The sequence below is a fragment of the Pteropus alecto genome, unplaced genomic scaffold (assembly GCF_000325575.1).
Source record: "Pteropus alecto unplaced genomic scaffold, ASM32557v1 scaffold668, whole genome shotgun sequence".
Classification (NCBI taxonomy): domain Eukaryota; kingdom Metazoa; phylum Chordata; class Mammalia; order Chiroptera; family Pteropodidae; genus Pteropus; species Pteropus alecto.
The window spans coordinates 1-11,042 of NW_006441399.1; the positions used below are offsets into that span (position 1 = coordinate 1).

Here is an 11,042-nt window from a genome sequence, read left to right on the forward strand (position 1 = left end):
AATGACTAAAGAATTGACAAGGTAAAGGGAGGCATCAGACGCAACCTGTGGATGAATTCACACCCGCTGAAAGAGAAATAGAGACAGTAGAAGACTTTCGATAAGTGTAATTGTGATATTTTCTGTTACATGCATAAAAAAGAAGCACCTAGAGATTCCGGAAATAAAATATTGGAACTTTAAGTGAAAATTTCAGTAGAAGGGTTGAGTAGCAAAGTGGACACTATGGATCATTTAAAAGCTGGATGATCTGGCGGATCGTAATACAAAGTGAAGATGAGATGGAAAATATGGAAAAAAAGATAAAAGAACTGAATGACACTGCCAAGTTTTAACATCTATCTAAACAACATTTCGAAAAATAAGAACAGAGCAAGTAAAGGGATAAAAACAATTTAAAATGAGGAATAGGAAAGAAGAGGTGGCAGAAACAGCAGGAGTAGAAGAGTTTCCAAAGTGAAGAAAGACTTGAGATTGAAAGTATTCGCTTCAGACTGAGTGTGAAAAGAACTCATTAGATACATGATTTGCGCAATTTCCCAGCACCGAAGATGAAGACGGGATCCTATAAGGTTATACAGAGAGGGAACAGACTGGTGCAGTTCACAGAGTAACAATCACACTGACTTTGGACTTCTCACGAGCAGCCCGAGCTACTTGGCAAACAGAGAAGCAGTATCACGAAAGTTCTGAGGAAAGGTCTTAAATCTACAATCATAAAAATAGGCCCAACACTGGGGTATAAGGTACGTGCATATCAAGTCATCGCTAATATGTTTATTTGTCAAATATACCTCAGTAAAGATGGAGGAAAAATATTAAACCGATCTTAAGTGATAAAACATTATAGGATGCATAGAACCTCATTATAATTGTAGGAGAATAAAAAGATGTCACTGTTGAGAGGGATGGGAGCGGCTTTGATTCTAAAGGGGTAGCTCGAAGGGAGATGCTCATGGTAATTCTGTATCCCGATTGTGGGGGTGGCTACATGAATCTACTGGATAGAACGTAAGACTAAACACACACATTGTTGTACCAACGCTAGTTTCCTAGTTTTGACCTCGTACTATATAGCTACTTAAGATTTACTACTGGTGAAACCTGAGTGAGAGTTCATGCGACCTCTTCGAAGTATCTTTGCTACTAATGTGAGTAAATAAAAAGTTTATAAAATGAACGTTGGTTCCTCCATATCGTAGAATGCTATATAGTCATGAAAATCATTGTTATTTATTGAAAAAGCAATGAGTAGAACATATTTATTCAACGGGAGAAACATTTAGGCATCCTGGTTATCTGAACATTTTCATTTTGTAAGATTTGTTGTATGTGTACATGACTAGGAGGAAATCTATTAACAGATTTTTTTTTTTTGCCTTTTTAAAATTGAGGTATAATTGACATACAACATTAGGTCAGTTTCAGGTGTATTAAATCCTACAGTGAGAAGGCTCGTGATTTTTATTCATAAATTTTATTGGTCTGGATATTTTACAATATGAATATTTTTTAAAAGATACATATAATTATACACATATATATCTTTATGCAAAAAACTATTATTTCACAGAAATGCTCGTTAGATACCTTTCAATTATAAAATTCCATGATTTCATAGAAATAATCCCTGTCATGATCAAATAAGATACTTTGCTATGCTTTCCCAATATACTTACTCTCTCACCCCCTCTGGATGCTGCAGTTTTATGGGACCATTTTCCGCATGAAACGAGGAAACCCATTCAAGCTAAAGGCCCTGATGGACAAGTGGCCTGATTTTAATACAGTGGTTGTCCGCCCTCAGGAGCAGATAAGGTGCCAGATGTGTGATGAATAGGAATTTATGTTCGTATTTGCTATGTGCCTTTCATGCACCTGACAAGATGGTAGTCCCTGGGGACATAGAAATGAATCATTGTGGTGGCAAACAAATACCTGTTCTCAAAAAGCTCACAGCCTGGAGGAAAATATAGGTTAAGTCCATGGATAAATAAGAACACGGTGTGAAAGGTGCAGCAACAGAAGAATGAATGAGCGGAAGAAATGAGTGGAAAGCTTATTAAAATTATTTATGATACATTTTTATACTCCTTAATTATTTTAGTTTGTTTTCAAGACAGACCCCCAAACAGCACCCTGCTGATGCTGAAGACCAAACACACTTGGTTATTTCTTGCATGCAGTTTATAGGAAGAGAGACCACCAATGGAAGGTCGTGCTAATTTAAGATTATGTTGATGGAATAGACAAGAAGTTGATCTTTTATTAAAGATATTAAAGAAAGATGTCCCAAGCTAGACATCTATACTGTAATAAGTCAGACCCTAGTTCCATTTTTAACTCTTAACCTAAGGAAAAAAATATTTCTTACCTTTTAAAAACACCAACCTTGAAACCGCCCAAAGTCGTTAATACTAAGACACAATTTCTCATTGTGATATCGTCTTCCCACTGAGAAACTATATGGTATTGAAACCTGCAGTCATCAATAAAGTCAATGAAACGGGACATAAAAAATATATATGTGGTGGAGATTGTAAGGGAAGGATCAGACATGCTTCCTCGTGGACAATTCACCAAAACTGGATGTTAAAAATAAATGTGATTTTTTTTTATGGGCTGCCAGGGCAGGGAAAAGCACAGAAAATAACCACCAAGCTGTATTTTAGATCCCCAGAACTTATTCGTCTTATAGCTGGAATTTCGCATCCTTTGACCAGGATCTCTTCATTTCTTCACCTCCCAGCCTTTGGTAACCACCAGTTGACTTTCTGGTTCTATGATGTGGTGTTTTGAGATTCCACATACGACAGAGATCCTACGGTATTTGTCTTCCTCTGATTTAATTTCCTTTTTGATTTATTTTCCGACCCATTGGTTGTTCAGAAACGTGTTGTTTAACATCCACATATTTGTGAATTTTCCAGCTTTCTTCCTGTTATTGATATCTGGATTCATACCATTATAACCAAAAAAGACCCTTGGTATGATTTTAATCTTTAAATTTGCCATGACTTGTCCCGTGACCTATGGTATGATCTCTCCAGGAGAACGCATCATGTGCACTTGAGAAGAATGTGTATTCTGCTGCTTTTGGATGGAATATTCTGAATATGTTAGGTTCATTTTTCTCGATAATCTATCCATTGTTGAAAGTGGGGTATTAAAGCCTCCAACTATTATTTTTGTATTGTTTTCTGCTTCTCCCTTCAGATCTGTTGGTATTCACTTAACATATTTAGGTGCTCCAATATTTAGTGCATATATATTTAGGATTGTTATATCTTCTTGATGAATCGACCCCTTTATCATTAGTTAATAGTCTTCTTAGTCTCTTGTTACCATTTTTGGTTTAAAGTCTACTTTGTCCCATGTGAATAAAACTACCCTTCTACCCTTTCTCTCTTGTGATTTCCATTTGTATGGTATATCTTTTTTATTCCTTCACTTTGAGCATTTGCTTTCCTTAAAGCTGAAGTGACTCTCTTATAGGCAACATGGAGTCGGTCTAGTTTTTTATTCATCCAGCCACTTTATGTTCTTTGATTGGAGAATTCAATCCACTTACATTTAGAGTAATGATTGATAAATAAAAACTTACTGATGCCATCTTATTGTCTTCTGCTGTTTTGCATTTCCCTTGTTCCTTTCTTCCTCTCTTGCTGCCTGCCTTTGTGAATTGATGATTTTCTGTAGTGGTAAGCTTTGTTTTCATTCTCTTTAGCTTTTGTAAATCGACTGTAAGTTTTTCCTTCATGGTACCATGAGGCTTAGATAAAATTTAAAAGTCATAATTTACATTTTTTTATACTTGGTATCTATGACCAAGTTATGGCAGCGATAGCGATTTTCAATACTTTTTCCTTTAATCTTTAGACTAGAATTAGATGGTTAAAACACCACCGTAATACAGTTTCAGAGGACTCTGATTCTGACTGTATGCCTACATTTACCGGTGTGTTGTATATTTTCACATGTGTTCATGCCATTCATTAGCATTCCTACATTTCAGCTTGAAGAACTTCTGGTAGTATTTCTTATAAGGCAGGTCTAGTGGTGGTGGGTCCCCTCGGCTTTCGTGCATTTGGGCGAGTCTTTATCTAGCCATCATTTCCGAAGGACAGCTCTTCTGGATAAAGTATTTTTGGTTGGCCGTCTCTTTCTTTTTAGCACTTTGACAATATCATCCCATTCTCTCCGGGCCTGCAAGGTCTCTGAGAAATCTGCTGGTGGCCTTAAGGGGGTTCCCTGGCAAGCTACAAGTTTGTCTGTTTGTTTGTTTTATTTTGCTGCTTTTTTAATAGTCTCTCTTTACCTTTTATTTTTGACAGGGTTGTTACAATGTGTCTTAGAGAGGTTCTTGCTCAGTTGATTTTGTTTGGTGACCTGTGAGCTTCATAAACGTGGATATCCAAATTTTTCCAGAGATTTGTGAAGTTCTCAGCCATGATTTCTTTAAATAAGCTTTCTCTCCCACCTCTTTTTTTCTCTTCTATTTATCCAATAATTCACACATTGGTTCTTCTGATAGCATTCAATAGATCATGGGGCTTTCTTCACTCTTTTTCATTCTTTTTCTTTTTGCTCTTCTGATTGGATAATTTCAATTGATCTGTCTTTGAGTTCACTTTTTTTCCCCTGCTTGGTCAAGTCCACTGTTGAGGCTCTCTATTAAATGCTTAAGTGCAGTAATTGTATTCTTCAGCTCCCAAATTTCTGGCTTTTAAAATATTGTCTATCTCTTTTGTCGAACCTCTCATTGTTTTCCCCATTCTTCATGCTCCCCGTAGCCTGGTATAGGTGCCTAAACACTTGAAGAAGCAGTCACATCTTCTGGACCTTATGAACTGACATTGGTACGTAAAGACCTTCACCTGTGGGTGAAGGCACACTGGAGCGTGCTATGACCTCAGGTCTAATAGTACAGGGTGCCAAGTGCAGGACATGTGGAGTCACCAGGTCCAGGGAACACAATGTCTCTTGGGCTCAGGCCACTGGCATTCACAGCATCAACAACTGTGTAATCCTTGGTGAGCACTGCAGAGGATCCACAGTGGCTGCAAAGCTGTTAAGTGGATCTCAGAGGCACCTCTAGCACTATCCTCTAGGGGCCAGGGCAGGCATCAGCGCTGGCTGAAGCCAGGACTGTGCACACGCAGAGCTGCAGGGGCCAGCTTCAGGTGCCTGTGTAGTGGCAGGGGCCACTTGCAGACACATAGCAGTGGGGGCCAGGGCAGGAAGCAAGAGCCAGGCAAACTGCGCATAAGCTGTGGGAGCCCTGGCTGCTGACATGCGCGCGTGCCCATGCTGCTGATTCTTGCTGGGTACACAGAAGTGGAGGCTGGTGATTAGGTCAGGCTGGGGGGATGGAGATGCACAGCTAGAGGGGCTAGCTGCAGGTTAGTACAGTGGTCCAGGTCAGTGACAGAAGATAGGGCCTTAGCAAGCCCTCAAGCTGCTGGCTACTGGTGCACTCTTCCATGGCTGCACAGTCTCACCCAGGCATGCACATAGCAGTGAAGGCCGGTGACAATGAGGCCAGTGGCATGCAAGTGGACAGCTGGAGGGGCTGGCTCTGGGTATGCGCTAAGCAGTAGGTATCAGCTGCTAACAGTTCCCTGACTTCATCAGGGGCCAGTGGGGGAGGGAGTGAGGAGGGACTCAGATTGCTGGCATCAGCAGACACTAATACCTGTAGGGCAAGAGCTGGCGAAGTCTGCAGGGGGACCCCCTTCCCGCCCCCCTCCCGCCATCACCATGCTGGCCACTGGCTAAGCTGCTGGTTTTGTCTGCAGAGCTGGTTAGTCGGAACCACAGGTTGCTCTGACTGCATGGCTGCTACTGGTAGCCTCTACCGCTCCTTCTTGTTTCTAGCCGTCAGCTTTGCCAGTCTTTGTGGGATGAAATGAAAGTAAGAGGCTGGGGAAGCTGGTTGCCCACCTTACACTTCCTTTGCTGGTGAGGGGACTCTTGTGGCTGGGTAGTTCTCTGTAGGTGCTGAGCAATGCTGGCTTGGTGGGTGGGGGACGATGCAGGCAAAATGAAGCTGTCTTCCTTCTCTTTTTGTACAGTTATTCTCAGGTTTTTTTGTTCTCCTGTGTTGCTGAAGTTTTTAAGTGGATTCCAGAGTTTTCCTACAGCTGATCTTTTTCATAGAAAGCTTTGGGGTGGTGGGGGGAAAAGGCTGGAGTCTCCTACACTGTCATTTGGGTGACATCACTCTTAAAAATAAAGTCTGAGCAGTAGTATCCTTGCTGAATAGGAAGTGTACTTCTGCTTAATATTTTCTAGATATTACAGAGGAACAGAGCTTTCTGATTCTATACTGGTCAAAATAATTTTTTCCCTCTTGCCTATTCCTGCGTCTTCAAATAATTCAAGGTTGGGTCTGATAATTTTGCTACGTATATTTGAATATGTTGGCTTACTCTTTTTGATAGCACTGTAGTTTGTTCAACAATAGTAAGATTTTTTAAAGAAGCATATCTGATTCATCATCCCTTTCTATGGTTTCATCACTTATAGACGGATACTCAAATTGTTACCTGCATCAGTTTTCATAAAGACATGTTTAAAACCCATATGTTTTAAAAATCTTTGCACTAGAGCAAGATTTATTCTTTTGGCCAAATATTTTGCTGGTCATTGACCAAACCTCTACCTTGAGATTTATATAGAGAGGGAACAATAATTTTAAATGGGTCATTTTTGTTTGAAATTTTAAAGCAATTGCTGAGTTAAGAATAATTTTGTTCAGGACATTTTTCATTATTAATTGAATAAGAAAGTTCTTTACCTCACAATATAAATAATTCCTAAATGAAGGCAATACACCAACAGAAAAACAATGAATATTTTAGTATTTAAAAATATTATAGTGTAATGGACCCCTGAAAACCAGCATGGTAATCACAAATAGAAATATTTCGGTTGATACGACTTTTCTTAACCCAAACAGGAGATGACAGATGACCTTAATCACTACACCAATACTTACCAGATCTACTCCAAAGACCCTTCTTGGCTCACCAGAAGTCATCGACTGGAAACAGCATTTGCAGATTCAAAATAAGAAGACTGGGGTGTGTGCCAGCTGCTGACACCCCCCATGTCTACATCTCTAGGGTCACTTTTCATCTTGAATAACATCCCTACCTTCCATATATCTTTACTCCAAGCCCCAGACACTGAGCCTGCTGTCCATTCTTTCCCTCAGTGGCCACCCCCTTCACAGTGAATTAGAACTTGCAAACTGCAATGTATGGAGTTCACAAAGGAAATCATGGGTAATATAATTTCTTAATAGCTCAGGACTCACGATTTATTCTCCAGGATCTATGAGAGAGCAGGGGCGTGGGAGCAGAGCCTCCCCTGTGTTTTGTCATATTCCGTCATATTTACGACAGAGGGATTTAGCGATTAAGAATCTCTCTCTGGAGACAAACTACCTACGATTGTGACCTTGTTGGGCCTATTACTAGTTGTATGATTTAAGGCAACTAACAACCTCTCTGTGGGTCAGCTTCCTTATGGATAAAAATAAAGACTATAATAGCATTCAAAACATACAGCCATTCAAAGACTAAATAAGATCTTGAATAAAAAAAAAATGCTTAGCACTCACTATATCTGATTTTATCAGTTAGGTTTTCAAACCATCCCAAAACAGTGTCTTCATACAACAAGAATTTATTAGCTCACAATTTTGTAGGTCAGCAATTTGGACCGGACTCAGCTGGATGACTCTTCAGCCAGTGTCTCCTAGATTCACCTTTGCGATTGCAGTTAACGGGGAGCTATCTGCGATCTGGTGAGGTTAAGTTAGTCACAGGCCCGAGTCTGGCCGTCGTGCCGGCTGATGAAAGTGGATTGAGCAACGTGTAAGAGTCACAGGTTTCTCAGTGTACTTTCCCTTCTCAAACTTTGTATTAAGTCACTTTGGCTATGGTTCCCCGAGGCCAAAGCAGGTTTCGTGGCCAAGCCTAGAGTCATTTCGGGAGGGAAAATTGACATAGTGAGGAAAGAACAGATGGGATCATTGTAGCAACGATCTACGGTACAGAGTGCATAGATTTATTCGATAAATTTTGATTATTACATTTCCACCTCGTCTTCTTTGACCGTCATGACTGTTTGTGATGTGTTCGGGAATTATAATGTTATCCCAATTTTAAATTTTAAAAATGTGGTAGTGACTTAACCATGATCCTACAGAGGCCATGTCATAACTGCACACGAGGTTTGAGGCCTCGAAACACACAAACTTCCCGGCTGCCAGGCAGCTTTTCCCTGACATTGAAATGAACAGCGATAGCTCATATTATTCCTCATTTTCTTCAGCGAGGTTCACAGTCCAGCCTGGATGAAGCGATAAAAAATCTTGTAGCTATCCAGGGCAAGGTCAAGCACACACAAGGCATCCTCTATATGGCCTTTGAGACAGCCCGAGAACGGCTCCCCTCCCTGCTGAAAGGGAAGTTATCATCCGATCGTGGCAAATTCGGTTCCACGTAAGTTTGGCAAGAGCCCCTCTGCTCTGTCCACCTCTTCGTGACCGCAGGAGCCTGTGGGTTCCTTTTCTAGGACTGCTGCAAAGAAGCACCATGAGCTGGGGCGGCTTGAAAGCATAGAAGTGTATTCTCTCCAAGGGTCCAGAAGTCTGAAGTCAAGGTGTCAGCAAGCCTGCGTTCCCTTCCAAGCCTCTAGGGGAGAATCCGTCCTTGCCTCTTCCGGCTTCTGGTGGCTCTAAGCATTCCTTAGCTTGTGGCTTCATCACTCTAGTCTGATTTTGCCCTCATACGGTCTTCTCCTCTGTGTTCGCGGCTTCTCTTCGGTCTGTTATAAGGATTGCCGTTGGATGTAAAGGCCCCCGGATAATCCAGGATGATTTCATGTCAACATCCTTCGTCTATTTACATCTGCAAAGACTCTTTTCGAAATAAGGCCATATTTTCAGGTTCCAGGTGGACATATCTTTGGAGTGGACACACCATTCAGCACACTATAGCTCCCTACTTCTCCTCCAGATTTTGCTTGGATTTTCTATAATCCATTTTCTGCAAAGCAGCTAAAGTCATCTTTTTTAAAATGTGAATTAGACCATCTCCCTCCCTTCTTAAAAGATTCTAGCACTTCCCATCTCACCTCGAAATAATCCTGGTTACACCAGCCACAGAAAGTCACTTCCCTCTTATTTTACACAAATAACTTAGTTTTACGTTCTTCGTAGCACTTATGATTCTTTGAAATTAGCTAACTTAGTTTACTTACATACTTATTTGATGTTTGACCTCTTCCCAACAATATTGCAACCCCCACCCCCAGAGCAGATGCCTTCTCTGCCTTGTTCATTGATAGGTCCTCAACAGCTACACCAGTGTCTGATGATATAGTAGGTGCTCAATAAATACGTGTGTAGTGACTTCACGTCACAGAACAAAAGTTTCCCAATAACGGCAATGTCAACAAATCATATAGTTTCTCCCATTGATGTCTAGTCTAACACTGAGTAGAACTGAATCCTGACGGCAGAGATGTGACCTGGAGACACCCAAGTTCATGACCTTTCATGTATTGGTATGCCTGGAAAAGCTTTGTTCACACTGGATCGTACACTACACCTGAAAAGCACCTCCAAATCTATAATCTCATTTGATTCTCTTGTCCATCCCATGAGATAGACAAAGTAGGAGGTATTCTCCCCTTTGTCCTGGCAGAAAACAGGCTCAGATCATGACATAGCTTGTTCAGGTCACGTGGATGATTGAGGCATTACTGGAGCTTGAATCTTGATCTCCTCGTCCCATAATGTGGCCTCTTTCCAGGACATACCCCGAAGCCCTGTGACACCATGGCAGAAGCCTGCAGACTTCAGTGTTCTGTACTTTGGAGCTGCCTGCTCTCCACATCACTGCCTCTCTCTGGACTGAAGCTTCCCCACAGTGGCCAAGGGCCCCCTGACACCAGCATTCCATGATTCTCAGCTCTGGCTTTACATCTTGCTGGCATGTGCTTGGGAGCACTTGTTTATTTTCTCTGAAACTTTTTCTTCCTACATAACATGAGGACGAGATTACCTGTCCTATCTAGGTTGGAGGGTTATGGCCAAGGCCAAGTGAAATCATTGCAGCCAATTTCTGTGGGGCACTTAACTAACTGCCAGGTACTTGTTCTAAGCACCTATATCCAATGGCTCATTTAAACCTCACAACGATTCTATGAGGGAGTTGTGATTATCATCCCTATTTATTAGATGAGGAAATAAAGGCAATCAGCCCCACGAGGAGCCAGGTGATGAACCCAGATAGCCTTGCTGCAGAGCCCCTGGAATATGCTCCTATTTGCCTGTCAGGACAATCTGGGAGGAAACAAATATACTTCACAGTGTGTGATATATTATGGTCTACTCTTCTTCCTTGTTCCCAATAGCAACCAAGAAATGTTTAAACTCTTATCCCTGGATGTCACCCACGCTGCCCTGGCGAATAAATTCTGGCATTTTGGCAGCAATGAGAGGATCCAGAGATTCATCGAGTGCTGTATCCAGACTTTCCCCTCCTTCTGGCTGCTGGGACCCGAAGGGACCCCTGTGTCCTGGACCCTGGTGGACCAGACAGAAGAGCAGCGGATGGCAGGCACTGTGCCTCAGTACCGAAGACACGGTCTCATCTTTCACGTCCTCTGTGCCCAGGTGCAGGCCCTGACCCAACTCGGCTTCCCCGTATATTCCCATGTGTATAAGGGCAGCCACACCACGCAAAGAGTGGTCTTCAAAATGCAGGATGTTCCCATTCCCTCTGACTGGAACCAGTAGAAATATATGCCTCTGTGAGGCAGCCCTGCACACAAGACAGTGTGGAGTGGACTGGGCGCGTGGCTAGAGGAACAGATGGGTGGATGGAGAGAAAGAATAAATTGTAATCAGTGGTAGTGGAGTGGTCTCTGGGCTCTGGGAAGCAGTGATGGACGATGAACAGGAAAGCCTCATCTCTACGCTCGCAGACTTCATAGAGATCCCTTAGCTTCCTCGGTATGAAGCG

General features: G+C 41.9%; 1 protein-coding gene across 1 annotated transcript; it reads left to right on the plus strand.

The window, feature by feature from the left end:
* The first annotated feature begins 1,696 nt into the window (after window positions 1–1,696).
* LOC102895685 (glycine N-acyltransferase) lies at window positions 1,697–10,816 on the plus strand. Its single transcript, XM_006926951.2, is given in 5 exon segments — window positions 1,697–1,808; window positions 6,957–7,020; window positions 7,022–7,085; window positions 8,344–8,513; window positions 10,432–10,816. Coding segments are annotated over 5 exon segments (795 nt in total).
* Window positions 10,817–11,042: the final 226 nt, after the last annotated feature.